Here is a 23723-nt window from a genome sequence, read left to right as displayed (position 1 = left end):
CCCAGACGTAGCCCCTCTGCCCCCTTCCCCAGCCTCCCCAGGGCCCCCACAGCCCCCAGTGCCCAGCTATTTCGGTTCCACATCTGCCTGCCTGGGCCCGGCGTGGGCCGCCTTAAAGATGGATTCTTAAAATAGTCACCGCGCAGTTTTCCCTGAGGCAGTGCGGCGGGCACTGAGCAGCCAAGGAGGGGCCGCTGGCCTGGCTGTAATTAACACCCGCTGCTCCCAGCAGGGTTGGGGGAGCCTGGGGGCCGAGGCCTGCTTTGGGGTGTGCCTGAGGACACCCCCCTGCCATCAGGCACTGAATCCGATGTCAATGGTCCCCATGGGCTGAGAGCTTTACATAAATTCCTCCTCCTACTGCCCAGGAGCCTGGTCCTTTCCTTACCCTGTGTGTCAGAGGGAAACTGAGGCATGGGCCAGTGAGAGGACCCCCCCACCTAAGGCCACACAGCAGGCAGCAGAGCCAGGACTCGGGTCCAGCGCCCACGCCTCTGACCAGTAGGATCTGGCTTCCCTAGATGTGAGCCTGGTATACATGCAGAGCCAAATTAATGACCCTCCAGCCTCCTCTGAGACCAGAGCGGCGAGGGATTCAGCAAATGCTTAATAAGCACCCTGGGTACTGCTAGGGACCTGGTGAGACTGGGCTGGAGGAGCTGGGCTGGGGAGTTTGGGCCCTGGGCCCGCTGTTGCTAACGGTGCCTCTCCATGATCAACTGTCAGTCACCGAACAAGCATCAGCTAAGCACCTACTGCATGCGGACGCTACGAACCCCCATGGGAACCTGACAACCTCACAGGCTCACGGCCTAGCCGGGTGGAACCTAATGTCGCCAAGAAAGTGAAACAGACAGGCGAGGCCCAGGGGGCTTTGTCCACACCAGGCAGGGGCCGAGGCAGGCAGCTCAAACCAGGTTTATTTCATGGCATTTTGGGGGTGTGGGACGAAGATCCCCCTCCAGCCCCTAAATTGGGCCTTTTTTTCTCCCAGGTGACGGGGACCATCCTCATGGGATCCCATCGATGTCAGAGCCCTGTGCCCACCAGGTGTGTCTGGGTACACCAAGGTGAAGGGTTTGAGGGCTGCACAGGGGCCCCCAGCACTGGAAGTTTGGCCTCCTCCCTCAGACTGGATGGTTTCCCAGGGTTGGAAAGGGGCAGGTCTCCTCCCTCAGACCCACGGCTGCTCAAGGTGCTGCATCTGTGCCTCCCTCTTTGACCGGTCCCTCCGCCCTCAGACCAGCAGAAACAAATTACGCCTGAAAATGGAGGGGTGGGTCTCCTTCTTTCTTAGACCCAGAGCATTTGGCAAAGTCTTGGAAGCAGAAAGAATCGGCAGGGGTACCATTTCATCCCCAAAAGCATTAGACCCCAAAGGCAGAAACATTTCTAAAGGAAGATAGACACGGAAACGAAAAACCCTCCAGTCCCAAATGCGCCCGTGGCGGGATTGTTGGCAGATGAGCTGTGGTTCTTGGATCCTGGATCTAGGACCCATTTCCTAGGGTGGGGGCTTGGCGATGGTCTTGGCAGTTCCCACAAGGGTCAGGGCAGGGCAGGGGGTGGGCGCCCCATCCTGAGGCTCAGTCATCCTCCTCACTGGCGTAGATGCGGGATTCCCAGCGCTCTGCCATGGCGTTCTTGTGACGGGTCACCCGTATGGCTTCCAGGACCTGCAAAAAAGAGGCATGAATTCCCCCGACCCAGGTCCTAGCCACACCCGCAAGACATCTCCTCCAACTGCCAATTCATTAGAGAGGCTTAGAACAGGGGTAAAGTAGGATCCCCTCCTCTGTTTCAGACCCTCTGCTCCTAGTAATATGACCAAAGAATATGCTAACTCATGCTGACCTCCAGCGCAGGAAAAGTGTCTGTATTTGACTTTTTTTTTTTTTTTGAGACAGAGTCTCGCTCTGTCGCCCAGGCTGGGGTGCAGTGGCCGGATCTCAGCTCACTGCAAGCTCCACCTCCCGGGTTTACGTCATTCTCCTGCCTCAGCCTCCCGAGTAGCTGGGACTACAGGCGCCCGCAACATCGCCCAGCTAGTTTTTTTTGTATTTTTTTTAGTAGAGACGGGGTTTCACCGTGTTAGCCAGGATGGTCGCGATCTCCTGACCTGTGATCTGCCCGTCTCGGCCTCCCAAAGTGCTGGGATTACAGGCGTGAGCCACCGCGCCCGGCCCATTTTTTTGTTTTTGAGATGGAGTCTCACTCTATCACCCAGGCTGGAGTACAGTGGCGCGATCTCAGCTCACTGCAAGCTCCACCTCCCAGGTTCACACCATTCTCCTGCCTCAGCCTCCCAAGTAGCTGGGACTACAGGCACCGCCACCTCGCCCGGCTAATTTTTTGTATTTTTAGTAGAGACGGGGTTTCACCATGTTAGCCAGGATGGTCTCAATCTCCCGCCCTCGTGATCCGCCCGCCTCGGCCTCCCAAAGTGCTGGGATTACAGGTGTGAGCCACTGCGCCTGGCCAGTAAATTTGGCATTTTGGATTCAGCTCAAAAAGGGGTCGGGTATGGTGGCTCATGCCTATAATCCCAGAAATTTGGTGGGCTGAGGTGGGAGGATCCCTTGAATGCAGGAATTCGAGACCAGCCCGGGCAACCTAGTGAGACTTTGTCTGTACAAAAAAATTAAAAATAAACTATCTGGGTGTGGTGGCACATTCCTATGACCCTACTTGGGAGGCTGAGGTGGGAGGATTGCTTGAGCCCAGGAGATCAAAGCTGCAGTGAGTTGGGATCACATCATAGCACTCCAGCCTGGGTGATAGAGTGACAGCCTGTCTCAAAATAAGTAAGTAAGTAAATAAATAAATAAAAATTTAAAAATGTAAAGGAAAAGAAAAAGGAGGGCCACACACGTGTGCCATAAACCAACTGGGGGCTCGGCTTGAACAGTCTCGGATGCATCTCTCACGCAAAGAAAGTGCCTTTGGCCGGGCGCAGTGGCTCACTCCTGTAATCCCAGCACTCTGGGAGGTGGAGGCGGGAGAATCACCTGAGGTCAGGAGTTCAAGACCATCCTGGCCAACATGGTGAAACCCCGTCTCTGGTGGCAGGTGCCTATAGTCCCAGCTACTTGGGAGGCTGAGGCAGGAGAATTGCTCGAACCTGAGAGGCAGAGGTCGCAGTGAGCCGAGGTCACGCCACTGCAGTCCAGCCTCGATGACACAGCAAGACTCCGTCCCTCCACCCCCCAAAAAAATTGCTTTTGTTTGGAGTCTAACCTCACAAACCTTCACCACGTGGTGGAGAGGTGGTGTGTAAACCCTCTTCTCCTAACCCATGCCCATGGCAGACATCACAAGCAGATCACAGCAAAATCCACCTCAAGCAGACACTACCAATTGAGAAGACACCCAATACGATCCCCACACCTGGAGGAAGGGGCTTCCATTGACCTCTGCGTGCAAGGTCACAGATGTGGGGGGAAAGACTTGAGTCTTCGTGCCCAGGAGCATACTCACCTCTGAGTTAATACCGTCCGAGGGGTCGATGCCAGCGTACTGCATGAAAGGAACACAAGTCAGCCCCGGCCTTTCTGCCCTGCCCCGGGCAGAGTCCACCCAGAGCTCCCGCATAGCCCTGTCCGTCACCATGTGCGGAAGAATGGAAGGCATCCCCTGCCCTCAGTGTTCTCAACACGTGTCCCACGGTCACCCAGACTCACAGCCATCCCCCTTGCTGTTCCCCTCAGTGCAGCCTCTGTCCAACATTCATGATTTTATTTATTTATTTATTTATTTATTTTGGGTCTGAGTCTTGCTCTGTCACCCAGCCTGGAGTGCAGTGGCACCATCTCGTCTCACTGCAGCTTCCACCTCTCGGGTGGAGCCTCCCTAGTAGCCTCCCTTTAGCCGGGCGTGGTGGTGGCGCCTGTAATCCCAGCTACATGGGGGACCGAGGCGGGAGAATCGCTTGAACCCGGGATGTAGAGCTTGCAGTGAGCCGAGATCACACCACTGCACTCCAGCCTGGGTGACAGAGTGAGACTCCATCCCAAAAAAAAAAAAAAAAAAAACCATAATATTCCTCACAGCATTAAATATTCCTCATGTCATTAAAAGTGACGTGAGGAATATTTTCTTTTTTTTTCGAGACAGAGTTTCACTGTCACCCAGGCTGGAGTGCAGTGGCACCATCTCGGCGCACCGCAAGCTCCGCCTCCCGGGTTTATGCCATTCTCCTGCCTCAGCCTCCCGAGTAGCTGGGACTACAGGTGCCGCCACCTCGCCCGGCTAATTTTTTGTATTTTTAGTAGAGACGGGGTTTCACCGTGTTAGCCAGGATGGTCTCGATCTCCTGACCTCGTGATCCACCCGCCTCGGCCTCCCAAAGTGCTGGATTACAGGCGTGAGCCACCGTGCCCGGCCAAGGAATATTTCATATCGACAGAAGGAGCTCTCATCCAAGAGGATAAACATATACGAACAATTTCGGATCTCACAATAGCATCGAAATTCATAAAGCAAAACCCCTAAGGCAAAGCTCTGTGACCTATAGGTCCTGGAGTCAAGCCTGGGTTCATGAGCTGCCTAACCCTGGGCATGTGAGACCACCAGGGCACTAACAGTGGGGTTCACTGGAAGCCCCGAGCCAGCGTACAACAGGCACAGCCCTCCTTCTCTCCCTCTCCCTCCCTCCGTCCCTTCCTTCCTTGCTTTGTTCCTTCCCTCCTTCCCTCCCTCCCTCCTGCCTTCTCTTCCTCGTTTTTTCTTTTCTTTTCTTTTTTTTTTTTCTTTTTTTGGAGACAGAGTCTCGCGCTGTCACCCAGGCTGGAGTGCAGGGGCATGATCTCAGTTCACTGCAAGCTCCGCCTCCCGGGTTTACGCCATTCTCCTGCCTCAGCCTCCCAAGTAGCTGGGACTACAGGCGCCCGCCACCTTGCCTGACTAGTTTTTTGTATTTTTAGTAGAGATGGGGTTTCACCATGTTAGCCAGGATGATCTCGATCTCCTGACCTCGTGATCCGCCCGCCTCAGCCTCCCAAGGTGCTGGGATTACAGGCGTGAGCCACTGTGCCCGGCCTCTCTCTCTCTTTCTTAGAACTAAATATCTGTGGCCAGGTGCAGCGGCTCACGCCTGTAATCCCAGCACCTTGGGAGGCCCAAGTGGGCAGGCCACTTGAGGTCAGGAGTTCGAGACCAGCCTGGCTAACATGGTGAAACCACATCTCTACTAAAAATACAAAAAAAATTAGCCAGGTGTGGTGGCGGACGCCTGTAATCCCAGCTACTCGGGAGGCTGAGGCAGGAGAATCACTTCAACTTGGGAGGCGGAGGCTGCAGTGAGCCGAGATCATGCCACTGCACTCCAGCCTGGGCGACAGAGCGAGACTCCATCTCAAAATTAAAAAAAAAAATGAAACTAATGCTGGTGATGACAAATTGCCAGTGTCCTCCTCCTGCAAGCAGAGTTGGTCCTTCGGTCTTTGATCCTGGAGATGACCTCCTGATGGGGACAAAGACCCCAGCTTATATGGCCTCTCCAAGCAAAAGCCCAGAGATAGGAGGGCACCCAGTTTATCATCTTTTACCTGACATCTGCAGGCGACTGAGGCACGGCCAGGGGTCGGGGCAGTAAGGGAGACAGTGCTTGAACCCGGGTCAGGCTTGAGTCCTGCTCGAACCTCCTGTGGCCCTAATAGGGGCTGTCTGATCTCAGCCTGGCTTCTGCAGAGACGGGTTCCAGACTCACCCACTGCTCCTTTTTTCTCTGCCCAGGAGAAGCACCGTCCACTGAATCTTCCACTGTCCACGCCAGGCTTGAGTGCAGGTGGATGGGGCTGAAGAAGGGAGACTCGGACACGGAGTAACTGCCTGTGATGCCTGTGGGGGGCAGGGAGGGCAGAACACGAGAACATTTGTCAGACTTCTGCTCGGGAGACAGAGTCTCTAGCCAGAGACAGGTGTATGGACAGACAGAGCAGATGACTAGCTGGGAAACTGACAGATTGACCGAAGTAGCCAGTCAGGAGAAGTTGGATGCACAGATGTGCTGACATGCAAGGTGAAAAATATTAAAAGTAACACAAGGGGCCGGGCGCGGTGGCTCAAGCCTGTAATCCCAGCACTTTGGGAGGCCGAGACGGGCGGATCATGAGGTCAGGAGATCGAGACCATCCTGGCTAACACGGTGAAACCCCGTCTCTACTAAAAAATACAAAAAACTAGCCGGGCGAGGTGGCGGGCGCCTGTAGTCCCAGCTACTCGGGAGGCTGAGGCAGGAGAATGGCGTGAACCCGGGAGGCGGAGCTTGCAGTGAGCTGAGATCCGGCCACTGCACTCCAGCCTGGGCGGCAGAGCGAGACTCCGTCTCAAAAAAAAAAAAAAAAAAAAAAGCCGGGCGCGGTGGCTCAAGCCTGTAATCCCAGCACTTTGGGAGGCCGAGACGGGTGGATCACGAGGTCAGGAGATCGAGGCCATCCTGGCTAACACGGTGAAACCCCGTCTCTACTTAAAAAATACAAAAAATTAGCCGGGCGTGGTGGCGGGCGCCTGTGGTCCCAGCTACTCGGGAGGCTGAGGCAGGAGAATCGCGTGAACCCGGGAGGCGGAGCTTGCAGTGAGCCGAGATCGCGCCACTGCACTCCAACCTGGGCGACAGAGTGAGACTCCTAAAAAAAAAAAAAAAAAAAAAAAAAAAGTAACACAAGGAATATTTCATATTGACAAAAAGGTGCCATTGTCCAAGAGGATAAACATATATGAACAGGCCAGGTGTGGTGGCTCACGCTTGTAATCCCAGCACTTTGGGAGGCCAAGGCAGGGTGGATCGTCTGAGGTCAGGAGTTCGAGACCAGGCTGGCCAATATGATGAAACCCCGTCTCTACTAAAAATACAAAAACTAGCCGGGCGTGGTGGCGCATGCCTGTAATCCCAGCTACTAGGGAAGTTGAGGCAGGAGAATCACTTGAACCCGGGAGGCGGAGGTTGCAGTGAGCTGAGATCACACCATTGCACTCCAACCTGGGCAACAGAGTGAGACTCCATCCGAAAACAAAACAAAGCAAACCACAAAACATACATGAACATTTATGCACCTAACAACAAGGCATCCAAATCCATAAAGCAAAAGCCCTAAGGTAAAGTTGACACTTCTCTCCAAAATCTACATTTTTTTTTTTTTTTTGAGATGGAGTCTCGCTCTGTCGCCCAGGCTGGAGTGCAGTGGCGTGATCTCAGCTCACTGCAAGCTCCGCCTCCTGGGTTCACGCCATTCTCCTGCCTCAGCCTCCCGAGTAGCTGGGACTACAGGCGCCCGCCAGCTTGCCCGGCTAGGTTTTTGTATTTTTTAGTAGAGACGGGGTTTCACCATGTTGGCCAGATGGTCTCGATCTCCTGACCTCATGATCCGCCCGTCTCGGCCTCCCAAAGTGCTGGGATTACAGGCTTGAGCCACTGCGCCCGGCCCAAAATCTACATTTTTAATAGACAGATAGACAAACCAGCAGACCCAGGGGATGAACAGTTAGGAGGCGTTGTCTCCCCAACCCCAGCCCTTCCTGACAGCCTCAAACTCCACCTCCCCACCCTCCCCTGCTCCAGCCTCTGCCGCCCTGATCCAAGCAGCCAGTCCCTGGAGCCCCTTCTCACCAGATGCCTGGGAGGAACTCCTGGAGTCCTGGTCACAGTTCTCGTCTGGCGTTGGGGAGAAGACCTCTGGGAAGAGAGCATTCCTCCGCTCCTCTGCCACCTCTCGCTCCCGGCGCAGGACACTCTCCCTCTCCCTTTCCAGCAGGTCAGATGACTGGGACTTCTGCAGCCTCAAGGCCGGGGCCCCGGCCACCTCCCGGCCCCAGCCACGGGGAACTTGGGCCTGCTGGGGCTCGTCTGGGGCCCTGAACCGCAGAGGACGCAGGCGGAAGTATTCCCACCTCACGACACCCCTGTTGGCTTGCAGGGATCCCCGAGGAGGCTTCGATGGCTCCTGCTTTGTGCTCAGGGGTTTTCCGGAGGACTCTGAGAGGTGCCTGGGGGACATCGTGGCCTTTGGTGAAGCTGTAGCCTTGGCCTCCACCGTGGAGAAGCTGCTGGGCTTGCCGAATGCTCTGAAGGCCGAGAATTCTAGCTGGGGGTTCCCGGGGCTCAGGTACGGCTGGTAGGCATCAGGTGGGATACGGTTTACCTTCCTTACTTCTGGAGCTGGGTCAGCCGCACGGGCATCTGGGGCCGGACTGAGGATGGAGTCCGAGCTGAGGGCTCTCCGGAGTCCGGGCTGGGGATCCTCCGAGACCCAGTCGGGTGTGGACGCCCGGCCCACCTGCAGGCCCTGCCGTCGGTGGTCCTCCTCGCGCTGTGTCTCCTGTACCATGTCCCGCTGCACGTAGAGGGACGGACGCCCTCTCTCCCGCCGTGGGGTTGTGATCAGGCTAACCTTGGTCAGCAGTGGCCTGGCTGGGATTTCCACCAGCTCCTGGTGGTCGGTTCCCCGCCCAAGCCCCCTCTGCTCTCGCAGGTCTGCCTCACGCTCCTGAGCCAGTCGGATCTCCCGCTCGATGGGCGTCTCCTTGGGGGTCTCCGGGGACTCCACTGGGGCCAGGGAGCCAGGGTCATCCACAACTTGGACACTGGCCCAGGTGGGCACGGCACGCACCTTGTTCTCTTCCCTGACCACCCCCTTCACCTGGGGCTTGATGGGGACTACATGCCCGTTGGCGAGGTGGGGCTTGTCGAAGGCCTTGGGGGCCTGGCTGACCCCTGGGGATGTGCCTGCGGGGGCCCCCCTGGCCGGGGAGCTATGAGGGACCTCCTTGTTCGCCTGCTCCAGACTCAGGAACTGCTGTCTCGCTGCCAGGAAGTCAATCTGCTCCCTGTCAACTGCGTTCTCCTCCAGGGGCGTGGACCGAGGTGGGCCGGGGGTCCTGGGGTCTCTGTGGTCAGGGGCGCCCTGGAGCGTGGCCACGGTGCCACTCTTCCTGACTGCCTGGCCCTGGATGACGGCCCAGCGCTCCCGCTCCAGGTCGCGTGGCCTCCTGGGGACAGTGTCCCCAGCATCCAGGTGGTACATCTTCATCTCCTCGTCCTCCTCGTCCTCCGGGTGCAGGGTCCGTGTTGAGCGTCCCTGGTGGGCATCCCTGGCGCCCAGGCGGTAAACCTTCGAACCCTCATCCTCCCCGTCCTCCGAGTGGAGTCCCCGTGGGGACGGCTGGCCAGGGTAGGCATGCACGCTGTAGGACACCCCCCGCCTCCCCACGCCCTGCTGGGCCTTGTGGTCAGTGGACCATGTCTGCGGCTCATCCTGGCCCCAGCCGCTGGCCTCGGGGCCCGTGCACACCAGATGGTATGTGTAGCTGGTGTCTCCATCCAGCACCAGGCCGGTGGCACGGTGTGTCTGCGGGATGCCCAGGATGGGGTATCTGGTCACGCGGTCCATCTTCTCCAGGGTCTTGGCCTCTACCTTCCTCCCGTGGGCTGGAGACCTCTGGGCTCACTGAGGGAGGAGAAGGAAATGATGGCCATCAAGTCAGAGCACCTGGGGAGAGGAACAGTTTCCAGTCCCCCAAAGGGCAAAGTGTCCATCAAATGGCCTTTGTGATTGGTTCAGGGTTGGGTGACACAGTCCAGCCAGTCGCACCCGCCCATTCTCTAACCTCTGTGATTGGCTCAGGGATGGGGAAGTAACCCAGCCTGGCCAATCGGAGCATCCCACCTTCTGGCCTCTGTGATTGGTTCAAAGATGGATAAATGACTCCTCCTGACCAATCACAGCAGCCCACCCTCTGGCCTCTGTGATTGGTTCCAAGATGGGTAAGTCACCTGCTCCAGCCAGTGAGCACATTTCACCCTCTGGCCTCTGTAATTGGTTCAGAGATGAGCACGTGACCCAGTCTAGCCAATGACATGAGACCCTGGGACTTTACACTTAATGCGGAAGATGGGATCGTCTTGCCGCTGGTCTTGTTAGGCTGATGGGATGAGACCGTGAATTGCTGGGGGCAGAAGTCCCCCCAACGGGTGCAGCTTGCTTGGGAGCAAGCCCAACACCAACAAAGCATCCTGAAAACTTTTAAGCTCCCTGATTCCGACTGTACCTGAATCTCTGAACGCCCCGTTACTACCCCAACAACTCGCATTATATGTATCTAACATTTGCAGCCCAATAAAATCAGGGTGCCCTGCCCACCTTATCTCCCAGACACACACCCCTGCCACGTGGAGTCCAGCTCAGCCTTGAGTTTTTTTTTTTTTTGAGAAGGAGTCTCCCCCTGTCACTCAGCTGGAGTGCAGTGGTGCCATCCCGGCTCACTGCAACCTCCACCTTCTGGGTTCAAGTGATTCTCCTGCCTCAGCCTCCCAAGTAGCTGGGACTGAAGGCACCTGCCCCCACACCTGGCTAATTTTTGTATTTTTAGTAGAGATGGGGTTTCACCATGTTGACCAGGCTGGTCTTGAACTCCTGACCATGTGATCTGCCTGCCTCGGCCTCCTAAAGTGTTGGGATTACAGGCATGAGCCACCGCACCCAGACTTTTACAATTTTTATTTATTATTTTATTTAGAGACCGAGTTTTGCTCTTGTTGCCAGGCTGGAGTGCAGTGGCGTGATCTGGGCTCACTGCAACCTCCACCTCCCGGGTTCAAGTGAGTCTCATACCTCAGCCTCCTGAGTAGTAGGGATTACAGGCGTCCGCCACCACGCTTGGCTAATTTTTTTTTTTGGATTTTTAGTAGAGATGGGGTTTGGTCATGCTGGCCAGGCTGGTCTCGAACACCTGACCTCAGGTGATCCGCCTGCCTCTGCCTCCCAAAGTGCTGGGATTACAGACGTGAGCCACCACACCCGGCCGTTTTTTATTTTTTGAGACTGAGTTTCGCTCTTGTTGCCCAGGCTGGAGTGCAGTGGCACGATCTCGGCTCACTGCAACCTCCACCTCCTGGGTTCAAGCAATGCTCCTGCCTCAGCCTCCCAAGTAGCTGGGATTACAGGCATGCGCCACCACACCCTGATAATTTTGTATTTTTAGTAGAGATAGCGTTTCTCCATGTTGGTCAGGCTGGTCTCAAACTCCCGACCTCAGGTGATCCGCCCACCTCAGCCTCCCAAAATGCTGAGATTACAGGCATGAGCCACTGTGCCGGACTGATTTTTATTTTTATTTATTTATTTTTGAGGTGATGTCTCGCTCTGTCACCCAGGCTGGAGTGCAGTGGCACGATTTCAACTCACTGCAACCTTTGCCTCCCAGTTCAACCGATTCTCCTACCTCAGCCTCCCAAGGAGCTGGGATTACAGGTGCCTGCTACCACGCCCAGCTAATTTTTGTACTTTGAGTAGAGATGAGGTCTTACCATGTTGACCAGGCTGGTCTTGAACTGCTGACCTCAGGTGATCCACCCTTCTTGGCCTCCCAAAGTGCTGGGATTACAGGTGTGAACTACAGTGCCTGGCCTGATTTTTATTTATTTATTTATTTATTTATTTATTTATTTATTTATTTTATTTTATTTTATTTATTTATTTATTATTTTTAAAGACAGGGTCTCCCTCTGTTGCACAGGCTGGATGCAGTGGCACAATGTTGGCTCACTGCAACCTCTGCTTCCCAGGTTCAAGCAATTCTCGTGCCTCAGCCTCCTGAGTAGCTGGGATTACAGGCGCCCACCTCCACGCCTGGCTAATTTTTTGTATTTTTAGTAGACACGGGGTTTCACCATGTTGGCCAGGCTGGTCTCGAACTCCTGACCTCAGGTGATCTGCCCGTCTCGGCCTCCCAAAGTGCTGGGATGACAGGCGTGAGCCACCGCGCCTGGCCTCAGCCTTAATCTCTGAAGCCTCCCTGGGCTGTGCCATGTTTATCTGCGTCTCCTGTGCACAGACCCTTTCCACCCTGAGCTCACTCTGAGACTCCTGGTGCGGGATTTTTCTGTCTGACAATGATAGATGGTCCCTTGCTGAGGGATGTCAAATGGAGAAACTGAGGCCCAGAGAGGAGAAGGACTGACAGCAACTCCAGTTTCCCGACTCCCACATCCTGGTTCTCCACCCTGCCCTGCCCAGCTGGACACCTTGTCCCATCTGAGACACCACCCCCACCTGGGTATTATCGCCATAAAGCCAGGATGGGCAAAGGAATGCCGTGGACCTTGTCCTGCTGGGCCCAGGTGGGGCCGTGGAGCCTGCGGGTGACACCCTGACCCAGTGCCCTCGGGCTCTCGGCCCTCTCCCAAGGGTCCAGGTTGCTGTGGGGCTCTGTTCCAGGAGCCTTCCCGAAGGTCACACACTGCTCGCACGCTTCTGTGGCTCCTGGCATCTGCAGGGCACAGTTCTCACACTGTGCTCCTGGCCTTAGCACAAAACCCCAAATTCTATGGGCACCTCCACCCGAAACCAGACCCTCCTCTTGTACCCCAAACCAGGCCCTCTTCCTCCACCCCAAACCTTGCCCTCCTCCTCCACCTGCAGCTCTCTCTGCTTCCAGGCCACCTGTTTCAGCTTCTCCACAGCTTCCTCTGCTGAAGCCCACGGACACCTCCTCCAGGAAGTAACCCAGATTGCCCCTCCCTCAGAGCCATCATCTGAGCACCTCCTTCATGTCAGGCCTTGTACGGAGCACCCATCTTAGGCATCGTCTTTTTTTGAGACGGAGTCTCACTCACTCTGCTGACCAGGCTGGAGTGCAATGATGTGATCTCGGCTCACTGCAACCTCCACCTCCCAGGTTCAAGCAATTCTCCTGGCTCAGCCTCCTGAGTAGCTGGGACTACAGGCGCCCGCCACTGCACCTGGCTAATTTTTGTATTTTTAGTAGATACGGGTTTCACCATATTGGCCAGGTTGGTCTTGAACTCCTGACCTCAGGTGATCGCCTGCCTCGGCCTCCCAAAGTGCAGGGACTACAGGCGTGAGTCACTACATCCAGCAGGCATCATCTTTTATAGTTGAGGAAAGGAAGGCTCACCTGAGGACACAGGGACCTCAAAAGCTTGAGCTTCTCCTGACTTAAAAAAAGCACTGTTGGCCAGGCACAGCAGCTCACGCCTGTAAACCCAGCACTTTGGGAGGCCGAGGTGGGTGGATCACCTGAGGTCAGGAGTTTGAGACTAGCCTGACCAACTTGGTGAATTTTAGTCTCTACCAAAAATACAAAAATTAGCTGGGCATGGTGGCGGGCACTGGTAATCCCAGCTACTTGGTAGGCTGAGGTGGGAGAATCACTTGAACCTGGGAGGCGGAGGTTGCAGTGAGCCGAGATTGTACCACTGCCCTCCAGCCTGGGCGACGGAGCAAGACCCTGTCTCAGAAGTAAAACAAACAAACCCCCAAAAGCAGGACTGTTGCTCCCAGGCCCACCAAGGCTATTATTTCGATCGGTTGCCTTTATACCAACCAGCAGCATTTTTTTTTTTAGAGACAGGGCGGCCGGGCGCGGTGGCTCACACCTGTAATCCCAGCACTTTGGGAGGCCGAGACGGGCGGATCACGAGGTCAGGAGATCGAGACCATCCTGGCCAACACGGTGAAACCCCGTCTCTACTAAAAAGACAAAAAAAATTAGCCAGGCGAGGTGGCGGCGCCTGTAGTCCCAGCTACTCGGGAGGCTGAGGCAGGAGAATGGCATGAACCCGGGAGGCGGAGCTTGCAGTGAGCCAAGATCTGGCCACTGCACTCCCGCCTGGGCGACAGAGCAAGACTCCGTCTCAAAAAAAAAAAAAAAAAAAGAGAGAGACAGGGGCTTGCTGTGTCGCCCAGGCTGGGGTACAGTGGCATAATCTTGGCTCACTGCAGCCTTGAACCCCTGGGCTCAAGCAGTCCTCCTGTGTCAACCTCCCTCATAGCTGGGACCACAGGCATGCACCACTGTGCCTGGCTCGTTTTTTAGTTTTTTGTAAAGATGGGGGTCTCACTATGTTGCCCAGGCTGGTCTGGAACTCCTGGGCTCAAGTGGCCCTCCTACCTCGGCCTCCCAAAGTTTGCTGAGATTACAGGTGTGAGCCACCGTGCCTGGCCCCTCGATGTAGTTCTAAAACGAAAAACTCAGCCCCTCTCTGAACTGGAAAGTGGCATCAAACAGCATCAAGTGGAGAGATTGTGGGGAGCTGTGTTTTAACCAACACGCAATGTGTCATGCAATCTCCCGCGCGTATCAAATGTCAGAAACGAAAATAGGGGAAACATTGAACACCAGGCAGCATTGGTGAATAAATCCCACACAAACGGACTGGGCTTTCCTCCCAAAGCGTGACGCACAGACAGCTCCCCTGACCTGAGGCCTCCTCCCCCATGGACGCCGCCTGCTCGGCTCACTGAAGGCCTCGCCTTCTCCCACCCAAAACCGTCAGCCCAGGCCTCGCCCTCTCCTGCTGTGGTCACAGGTCAGCATCCTTCCTGCAGCCCAGAGCCTGGAATACAGCAGGCGCCTAATACCGGCTGAGCAAACACCACTCACCCCAGCTGCTCAGACACGGGGGTCAGGCTCACTGCGGAATGCAGAACGGCCCCATCATGCCTTCTGGCCCTGAAGGGCGGGGCAGGTCCATGCCCTGCACCCTGGGACTCCCCGGGCAGGGCGGGTGCAGGAATGTTTGCCGAGTGAGTGGACAGAGGTTTACACAGCGGGATTTATAACCCACATCAGACGTCAACTCCAGGAGAAAGGGAGCTGTCCGCCCAGCCTTGCGCAGGTGCTGGGTCTTCTGGTGGGGTGGGGTGGGGATGAAGGCACGGCATCCTCTGCTCATTCCTCCCCAGTGATTCACTGAAGCCAGCGGGTGGGGCCTGGGGTCCGGCTCTTGGGTTCAAGGCCACTGGGCCCACTCCCCTGCTGCCTGTGCCTCCGTGCCACCCCCCCTCCTTTTTTCTGAGACAGAGTCTTGCTCTGTCGCCCAGGCTGGAGTGCAGTGGCGCGATCTCCGTTCACTGCAACCTCCGCCTCCCGGGTTCACACCATTCTCCTGCCTCAGCCTCCCGAGTGGCTGGGACTACAGGTGCCCGCCAGCACGCCCCGCTAATTTTTGTATTTTTAGTAGAGATGGGGTTTCACCGTGTCGGCCAAAAAAACCCTGGCTCCACGGTGGCTCTCGTGGCCGGCATTCCCCACGGGAAAGCCCTTGGGAAGTGACCCTGCCCATTCGGGGGAAAAGCCCCAGGACGGAAGACGGCCCCTGCAAGGCCCCGCGGTGGTTAAGGACCTCGGCGTCCTGCGACTCCTCCTGCAACATCTTGGAACCGTTTTTGACTCCGGTTTTCGGGAGAGGGAGCTGAGACCCAGAGAGGAGAACCTGCTCATCTGAGGTCACACAGTGATGACACAGCAAGTGTCTGAAGCCAGTGTTCAGACTTTGCTCCCAATCACCTCCTCCTACAGGAAGCCCCCCGAGTTGCTCCTCCCAGCCCCACCCCGCACCCTGCTGATACCAGAATGAAACTGGGTTTATGGACCCTGGTGCCGCACCTCCCTCCTCATCAGCCAGTTGGCCTCCATCCGAGGGGCAAAGGTTCCCTTGCGGGGCCGGGACTCAGGCACGGAGGCCATGCAGCAGGGAGGGGCGGTTCCTCTTTCCCATCCCTCAGGGTTGCAGTCATCTCTGAGTCATCTCGGCTCCTTGGGCTCCTGGGCGGAGCTCCACGGCAGACGCTGGCTGCGTCCCCTGCTGCCTCCCGGGATTCAGCTAGAACCTCGCCCCCACTCAAGGACCCAGGCCAAGTCCCCAGCCCAGCCTGAGGCTGCTCCACCTGCACTCAGCCACCCCTCCTCCGTGTCCCCAAACCAGCCCCCGGCCCCACGGGGGTGTTTTACTGCCCAGATCCTTCCAGTCAGGGGCCCGGCAGGACGGATAAGCATCTCTCCAGAAGCTTCTGAATTCCCAGAACATACAGGGGCCCCTTTGACCTCTGACCATGGGGGTGCCAACTCGGCCCCTCCCTCGGAGGGTTCTGGGATTTGGGGTTCAAAAGCCCCAGCAGAGTTCAGGACAAAGGGCCTCTGCTCTCCCAGTGGGTGCCCTTGAGGCCCCAGAGCACCTGGCGGGGGAGCAGAGGGAAGGCACCCCAGGAGGCTCCAGGGCGATGGCCTCTCTGGACCCCAAGTGCCCCAGGCAGGCAGATCCCGCCCACCAGACACACGACGCCCCCACCGCAAATGTGGGTCCAAGCACCTCACACAGGACCCCCGCCCGGCCTGACCCAGGGCGCCCCCAGGCTCACCCGCCGGCTCCTGGCTCCACAGCCTACAGCCTGCAGCCTCAGCTCTGGGGCCTGGATGGGCACAGAGGCCTCCCAGCTCCGCCCTGCCCGCCGGGTTGCCAGGGGACAGAGGCACCACCCAGGGAAGGCAGGTGTGCCCCCTCCCCCCGCCCCACCTGGGCTCAGGAAACAAAGTCCAGAGAAGGAGGAGGGAGAAAGACGATACCAGTCTGGGTGAGGGCGGGTACCGTGCCCGCTGCCCGCTGCCCTTCCGCCCCCAGGGCCTCCACACGGCCCCGAGGAGCCAGAACTCAGCCGAACCTCCCTTGGCTGCCTGGCCCTCCCGCCGCCTCTCAGCACCGCTCAGAGAGGGTCAGCAGGTGCCCAGGGTCACACAGCAGCTCAGCGGCGACAATGGCCTGTGTCTCCCGGAGGCTCGGAGGGGCTGAGTCCGGATCCCATCCGTGCCTTCCGGCCCAGCCCACCCCTTGGGGCAACTCCCCTAGACGGCCGCCTCCTTCTTGCATAAACCAGGCTCGGCAGACTCTGGAGGCAGATTCTCGGTGTGGTCTGGGTTCTGATCCCACCTGACCTCTCTTGGCTGTTTCCTCCTCTGGGACATGGGGGAACATCACGTCCAGGCTCCCTCACGGCTGCTGGGGGGAATTCCCCAGACCCCATCCACATAAAAATAAAATGTGGGGGGGCTGGGTGCAGTGACTCACGCCTGTAATCCCAGCACTTTGGGAGGCCGAGGCGGGCGGATCACCTGAGGTCAGGAGTTCGAGACCAGCCTGGCCAACACGGTGAAACCCCGTCTCTACTAAAAATACAAAAATTAGCAGGGTGTGGTGGCGGGCGCCTGTAATCCCAGCTACTCAGGAGGCTGAGGCAGGAGAATCGCTTGAACCCAGGAAGTGGAGGTTGCAGTGAGCCGAGATCACGCCACTGCACTCCAGCCTGGGCAATAGAGTAAGACTCCAACTCAAAAAAAAAAAAAAAGAACCGCACGAGGCCATCAAAAGACGCAGGCCCCCCTGAGAGATGGGGACGCGGAGCTCTCAAGGCGCCTGTGGTCCTCCTGGATTCTTGATCAAGGCGCAGAGGCCTTGCTGGGACTGTGGGGAGCCCAGCATCTGTGGGGAAGTCAGGCCACTGGGCCTAGCGCCGTCTGTGAGGGCAGCGAACACAGCTGAGGAGGCGGGGGACTCAGTTCCCCAGTCTGGGGCTCTGTCCTGACCTACCCGCTGGCTGCTTGTGGAGCCGCTCTGAACCTCGGTCTCTTCTTCCAGTAAAAAGGCCCCAGCTCTGAATCCAGCAGGGCTGCTGGATGGGGACGCTTGGTTTGTTTTGTTTTTTTTTTGAGACGGACTCTCGCTCTTGTCACCCAGGCTGGAGTGCAGTGGCCCGATCTCGGCTCACTGCAACCTCCCCTGTTCAAGCGATTCTCCTGCCTCAGCCTCAGGAGATTACAGGCACCCGCCCCCACGTGCAGCCAATTTTGTATTTTTAGTGGAGACGGGGTTTTCCCATGTTGGCCAGGCTGGTCTCGAACTCCTGGCCTCAGGTGATCCGCCCGCGTTGGCCTCCCAAAGTGCTGGGATTACAGGTGTGAGCCACCGCGCCCAGCCAGGATGGGGGTGTTTAAGGACAGATCTGGATAAACGACCCACCCCAAAGGACAGCATGTCACCTAATGCTGCTGGGTGTGTGAAAGCCCAGGGTGTGTGGCCTCCCACCGCCGCCCCCCACCACCGCCTCCCACGACCCCTTCATGTCCTTTCCTCCCTGGCTTGTAAATAGGGAAACTGAGGCACAGAACACTTAAAATCGCGCCCCAGGAATGGCCCGGGGTTAGGCTGCAATTGGAACCTGAGTTCCCTCATTCATACCCTCCACCACACTCACCACTTCATTGGGGAAAACTGAGGCCTCAACAGGGCGGAGGCTGGATCCCCCATGAGCTGGGGGCATTGTGGAGACGTCCCACACCCAGGCTGAGGCCGGCCTCCCACTCAGGGCTTCGAAGGCCTATTTTATTTTATTTGAGACAGAGTCTCGCTCTGTCGCCCAGGCTGGAGCGCAGTGGCGCGATCTCAGCTCACTGCAGCCTCCGCCTCCCGGGTTCATGCCATTCTCCTGCCTCAGCCTCCCGAGTAGCTGGGACTACGGGTGCCCGCCACCACGCCCGGCTAATTTTTGTATTCTTAGTAGAGATGGGGTTTCAATATGTGGCCAGGATGGTCTCGATCTCTTGATCTTGTGATCCGCCCACCACGGCCTCCCACAGTACTGGGATTGCAGGTGTGAGCCACCGTGCCCGGCCATGAAGGCTTATTTTACAGATGGAGAAATTGAGGCCCAGAGGAGGAGGCAGGGACTTCTCCAAGACCTCAGAGGGACACAGAGTGGGGCTGGGGTGGGGGACACCTTCCCTGGAGCACGACGCTGGTCTCTACAGACACCTCCTCCCCAGGCCTCCTGTGTCTTTCCCAGGGGCCGGCTTCTCTGCAGAGCTTGTAGGTGTCCAGGGGACCCTCTGTCATCACCCAGGGGCTGTGAGCCCAGTAAAGGAAGGAACCAAAGGACAGGACGGGGCGGCCGCAGAACCCAAGAGCTCCCCAGGAAGCCAAGCCTGCCCCCCACAGCAGCCCCTTACCGCCAGGCCTTACCTGCACAGTGGGGATTCCGACTCCTCCCACCACCACCCCTGGCGCCCAGGGGGAGCCCAGCAGGTGAGCAGGTGCAGGCAGGTGAAGCCAGCTCACCAGAACCCTGCTCAGCCTCCCCTTTATGGCTCAAAGGCCGGCAGGCCCCACCCCCTGGCCTGGTCACGCCTTCCTCGCCGGGTTGAAAGCCAAGAACTCTAGGAACTGGGGCTGTTCACGCTGTTTATTTGCTTCTCTGGGAAAATCAAGAACATCGGGGACCTCGTCACACACCAAAAGCGGAGGGGGCAGCAAGGGCACTTCAACGAAGGCTCGCGGCTCGAGGGACTCGGGCGGACTCGAGGGAGGAGGACGGGGTCCCGTGGCTGACGCCCAGGTCACCCCCGAGAGGGCCTCTCCTCCCAGCCACCCAGGGGCAGAGCGGAGGCAGGGACCCAGGCTCCCATCCGAGGTGGCCCCTGTACCTGGAGGTGGCCTGAGCACTGCGCACCAGGCTGGAGGCCCCCGGGGGAGGGACCAAGTTGGGGCCTGGTTGTCCAAAGCCAACGCGTGAGAAGTTGTCTGTGAGAATGTGCATGAATGCACCTCTGGGGACGGGTGTAGCTGCCCCCAGGAGGGAAGCCCCTTGCCATTTCCAGTAAGAGGGGGCTGGGGGCAGGCTCACATTGGTCTGGGTGGCAAATGAGGGTCCCTTGCTCCAACCAAGAGGCTTCCTGTCCCAGGCTGTGTCCCTCTCTCCACTGCCCAGTCATGCTCCAAGCCCAGCAGAGCTGGCAGGTGGGGCCTGATCTCTGGGGTGTGGTTGGGAAGACCCAGGATCCTGGCCCAGGCAGGTTGGAGAAGAGGCCGGGGCGGCCCCTGCGGTCCCCAAATTAGCACCAGGAGGAAGGAGGGCCCAGTGGGGGCGGGAGCTCGGGACAAGGAGTGGCTCACTCGGTCCCTGCCCCGTGCAGGGGACAGGTTGATGACCCCTGGTTCGCCCCCTCTAGAACACAGCCCAGGGTTTTCCGGCCCCTCCCGGGTGGGGGCATATCCCCGGTTCCCCCTCCCCCAGACTCCGCTGTCCACTGGTTGGGCCCATACAGGGCATGGGGGACACAGCGGAGGGGCCTGTCCTCCACCCAACGCTTTTGAGGCCCAAAGAGGCACGGCCTCACCCCAACTGCCTGAGATTGGGGGGCCAGCGCCTTGGCTAGGGAACCCCGTGGAGCCCCACTTCCCACCCCCGGCTCCCGGGGCCCTCTCTGGCAGGGTGTCCCCTCAGAGAAAGGCACAGGCGGGAGGCCCAGAGGGTGGCAGGCTGGCCTGGGCCACGTGGAGGCCGCGGGTCCCACCCGCCAGGACCCCGGTGGGCGCGAGCCGCGTCTGTGAAGCTGCCGTGACATGGGGGGGGTCCTTGTCTCGGGAGAAGCGGGTCTGTCCTGTCTCTCTCCTACCAGGCACGAGTGCACGGCTCTGGTTTCGGGGGGAGCGTTGGGGCGTGGTGACGGGTGGGGGGCCCCCGTCCCTCTTTCCAGTCAAAGAAAACTCGGAAGGAACATGTAACAACACGCCAAGTCCTGGACCCGTGAGGCCGTGGGTGGAGGGTGGGCAGGCGCCGGGCTGGTGGGTGTCTGTGGTGTGGGGTGGGGGCCGGGGTCTCGGGGGCCGGCTCACATGATCAAGCAGCATTTGCAACGCTGCTTCTTCATGTCGAGGTCCTGGGGGTCGCTGGTGGTGGCCTCCGGCCCGGCCTGATTCTCTTCCCTGGAGCCAGCCTCTGCGGGAGGCTCGGCGGCACTGCCGTTGGGCGGCGCGGGCTCCTTGGGCTCGGCCGCGTCTTCGATGACCACCAGCTCTGCCGTGATGGTGTCTTGAAGGCCCAGCACCTTCTTGGTCTCGGCCTCATCCTCTACATTCTGGTAACCCATGAAGATCATTGTGACCGGGGGCTCCTGGCCGGGCTGGATCCCCGGCGGGCCGGACGTGGCCTCGCCTGGCTGTGCCTGCACGCCGGTGATCTCCCGTCTGGAGGGCGTGGTCCGGGCTGCCTCCTCCACAGCGCCCCGGGTCTCTGCCGCCCCGGCTGTGGACCCTGCCTCGCTCAGCGTGACCTCGTCTGCTTTGTGGATGAGTTCGTCCACCTCAGAGGAGCTCAGGGGGTGGATCCCGTTCTCGGCGGTGCCGTCCACAGCATGGACCACTGTACAAGGAGAGACAGAGAGAGTGACCTGGCTCAAGGCAGGAGAGACAGAGAGTGACCTGGCTCGAGGCAGGAGGGACAGAGAGAGTGACCTGGCTCGAGACAGGAGGGACAGAGAGAGTGACCTGGCTCGAGGCAGGAGAGACAGAGAGAGTGACCTGGCTCGAGGCAGGAGGGACAGAGAGAGTGACCTGGCTCGAGGCAGGAGGGACAGAGAGAGTGACCTGGCTCGAGGCAGGAGGGACACCTGGGCAAGGCTTGTATCCTCCTCGAGGCTAAACAGGAAATCACGAACTAGATTACACCTTCAGAACTGACAATTAAAGCCCCTGCTGGCATCTGTAGATGCAGCCAAAGCGGTAAAATGAGGAAAAAAAATTTTTTTTTTTGGGACAGAGTCTCACTCTGTCGCCAGGCTGGAGTGCAGTGGTGCAATCTTGGCTCGATGCAAGCTCCACTTCCCGGGTTCAAGCGATTCTCCTACCTCAGCCTCCGAAGTAGCTGGGACTACAGGTGCCCGCCACTACGCCCGGCTAATTTTGTATTTTTAGTAGAGACAGGTTGTCTCCATGTTGGCCAGGCTGTTCTTGAACTCCCAACCTTAGGTGATCCACCCATCTCAGCCTCCCAAAGTGCTGGGATTACAGGTGTGAGCCACCGCACCCAGCCGACAAGGAAAATTTATAGGCACAAAAGTATTTATTAGGAATCGAAAAAGAGTGGAAAGGAATGAATTAGGATTTTTTTTTTTTTTTTTTTGAGACGGAGTCTCACTCTGTCGCCCGGGCTGGAGTGCAGTGGCGCGATCTCGGCTCACTGCAAGCTCCGTCTCCCGGGTTTATGCCATTCTCCTGCCTCAGCCTCCCGAGTAGCTGGGACTACAGGCGCCGCCACCACGCCCGGCTAGTTTTTTGTATTTTTTAGTAGAGACGGGGGTTTCACCGTGTTAGCCAGGATGGTCTTGATCTCCTGACCTCGTGATCCGCCCGTCTCGGCCTCCCAAAGTGCTGGGATTACAGGCTTGAGCCACCGCGCCCGGCCTAGGATTTTTTTTAAATTTTCTGAGATGGAGTTGCCCAGGCTGGAGAGCAGTGGCGCAATCTCATCTCACCACAACCTCCGCCTCCCTAGTTGAAGCAATTCTCCTGCCTGAGCCTCCTGAGTAGCTGGGATTACAGGCGTGAGCCAACATGCTTGGCTCATTTTTTGTATTTTTAGTAGAGACAGGCTGGTCTCAAACTCCTGACCTCAAGTGATCTGCCCACCTCCCCCTCCCAAAATGCTGGGATGACAGGCGTGAGCCACCGTGCCCGGCCTGTAATTCCATATCCTTTAGCCAACTAGCTCCCATGTGATCACCCTGAAAAGTAAGGATTCTTCTCCATCGTAAAGATAGCAAAAATGAAAGTTCAAAGAAGGGGCACGACTGGGCCAAGGTCACACAGCTAAACCCCTGTTCCTCCCCCGCGTCGAGGCCTGTTTCTCTTATACAAGACAGGACTACCCACCCTGGGGAACTGGAGGTTACACGTTACAGGGATTCTTTTTCTTTTTTTTTTCCTTTATTTGAGACGAGTGTCGTTCTGTCACCCAGGCTGGAGTGCGGTGGCGCAATCTCGGCTCACTGCAACCTCCACCTCCCTAGTTCACGCAATTCTCCTGCCTCAGCCTCCTGAGTAGCTGGGCTTACAGGTGCCCGCCACCCCATCCGGCTAATTTTTTGTGTATTTTTAGTAGAGATGGGGTTTCACTATGTTGGCCAGACTGGTCTTGAACTCCTGACCTTGTGATCCACCCGCCTCGGCCTCCCAAAGTGCTGGGATTACAGGCATGAGCCACCGCGCCAGCATTTTTTTTTTTTTTTTTTTGAGACAGAGTTTTGCTCTTGTTGCCCAGGCTGGAGTGTAGTGGTGTGATCTCAGTTCACTGCAACCTCCACCTCCCAGGTTCAAGCAATCCTCCTGCCTCAGTCTCTAGGGTAGCTGGGATTACAGGTACCTGCCACTACACCCAGCTGATCCTTGTATGTTTAGTAGAGATGGGGTTTCACCATGTTGGCCAGGCTGGTCTCGAACTCCAGGCCTCAGGTGATCTGCCTGCCTTGGCCTCCCAAGGTGCTGGGATTACAGGTGTGAGCCACCGTGCCCGGCCTTTACAGGGATTCTGATTTTTTCCATCTATGGGTGTATTTGATTGACCTTAAATTAACATTTTCATTCATTTTAACTTAAGTTAAAGTTTCATTCATTTATTTTTTGTATTCTAGGAACTGCCCTAAAGGCTACGCATTTTCCTCTGAGTTCTGCTTTGGCTGTATCCTACGAGTTAGATGTTACTCACTTTCAAGTGTAAATAGTTTTTAATTCCCAGTTTGACTGACTGCCATGGGAAGCCACAATTTATTTAGGAGGGTGTTTTTAAATTTCAGGGAGTAGAGGAACACAGACAGAAGATACAAACTCTGTAACAATCCTAAAACCTCCTTGGCAGCCTGGGTCGTGGTGGTCACTTTCTGACAGTGTTCCGTGCTTGAAAAGAACGTGTATTTTCCACTGGTAGCATTTTATATATATAATCACTCTTGCTAAATGTGCTTCCCAAGTCTTTCCAAATTTCCTTATCTGTGTCTGACTTGACACTTTTTCAGCTCTGTTGGACTCTCCAAGGGACAGAGTCCAGCACCCCACGACTCCCTGCTATGATCTGATGCCAGCCCCAGCTCACAGCCCTGCAAAT

General features: G+C 57.3%; 2 protein-coding genes across 8 annotated transcripts in view; both read right to left on the bottom strand.

The window, feature by feature from the left end:
- Positions 1 to 900: 900 nt before the first annotated feature.
- Positions 901 to 18911, bottom strand: MIS (mitotic spindle positioning). 3 transcript variants are annotated; one of them, XM_071086908.1, is made up of 5 exons: positions 18809 to 18911; positions 7607 to 9443; positions 5708 to 5838; positions 3478 to 3516; positions 901 to 1676 (listed from the first exon to the last, which is right to left on the bottom strand). In XM_071086908.1, the coding sequence occupies exons 2-5, from the start codon at positions 9384 to 9386 to the stop codon at positions 1587 to 1589; spliced, it is 2040 nt and encodes a 679-aa protein (XP_070943009.1). In that variant the 5' UTR covers positions 9387 to 9443; positions 18809 to 18911; the 3' UTR covers positions 901 to 1586. The 3 variants fall into 3 exon arrangements, with proteins under 3 accessions (XP_070943009.1, XP_070943008.1, XP_070943010.1); XM_071086907.1 differs by lacking the exon at positions 18809 to 18911 and adding an exon at positions 16158 to 16260; XM_071086909.1 differs by lacking the exon at positions 18809 to 18911 and adding an exon at positions 14401 to 14759.
- Positions 18912 to 19010: 99 nt separating this feature from the next.
- Positions 19011 to 23723, bottom strand: part of LOC105486515 (paralemmin) — a 39849-nt gene continuing 35136 nt past the window's right edge. For all 5 annotated transcript variants that reach the window (XM_011749420.3, XM_011749439.3, XM_011749425.3 and 2 more), the window contains one exon: positions 19011 to 20987. In XM_011749420.3, coding sequence (XP_011747722.1) covers positions 20458 to 20987 — 530 coding nt within the window. In that variant the 3' untranslated portion in view covers positions 19011 to 20457. The remainder of the gene's footprint in view (positions 20988 to 23723) is intronic.

The sequence above is a fragment of the Macaca nemestrina genome, chromosome 20 (genome assembly GCF_043159975.1).
Source record: "Macaca nemestrina isolate mMacNem1 chromosome 20, mMacNem.hap1, whole genome shotgun sequence".
Taxonomy (NCBI): domain Eukaryota; kingdom Metazoa; phylum Chordata; class Mammalia; order Primates; family Cercopithecidae; genus Macaca; species Macaca nemestrina.
Note: the sequence above shows the minus strand (reverse complement) of the source record. Positions and strands in the feature narration are given on the sequence as shown.

Excerpts from the sequence above, each read along its gene's own strand:
- MIS (XM_071086908.1), bottom strand. The coding sequence starts at position 9,386 with ATGGACCGCGTGACCAGATACCCCATCCTGGGCATCCCGCAGACACAC. Across the intron at positions 5,839-7,606 it reads GAGTTCCTCCCAGGCATCTG|GCATCACAGGCAGTTACTCC; the intron begins GTGAGAAGGGGC and ends TGCCCCCCACAG. Across the intron at positions 1,677-3,477 it reads CGGACGGTATTAACTCAGAG|GTCCTGGAAGCCATACGGGT; the intron begins GTGAGTATGCTC and ends TCTTTTTTGCAG.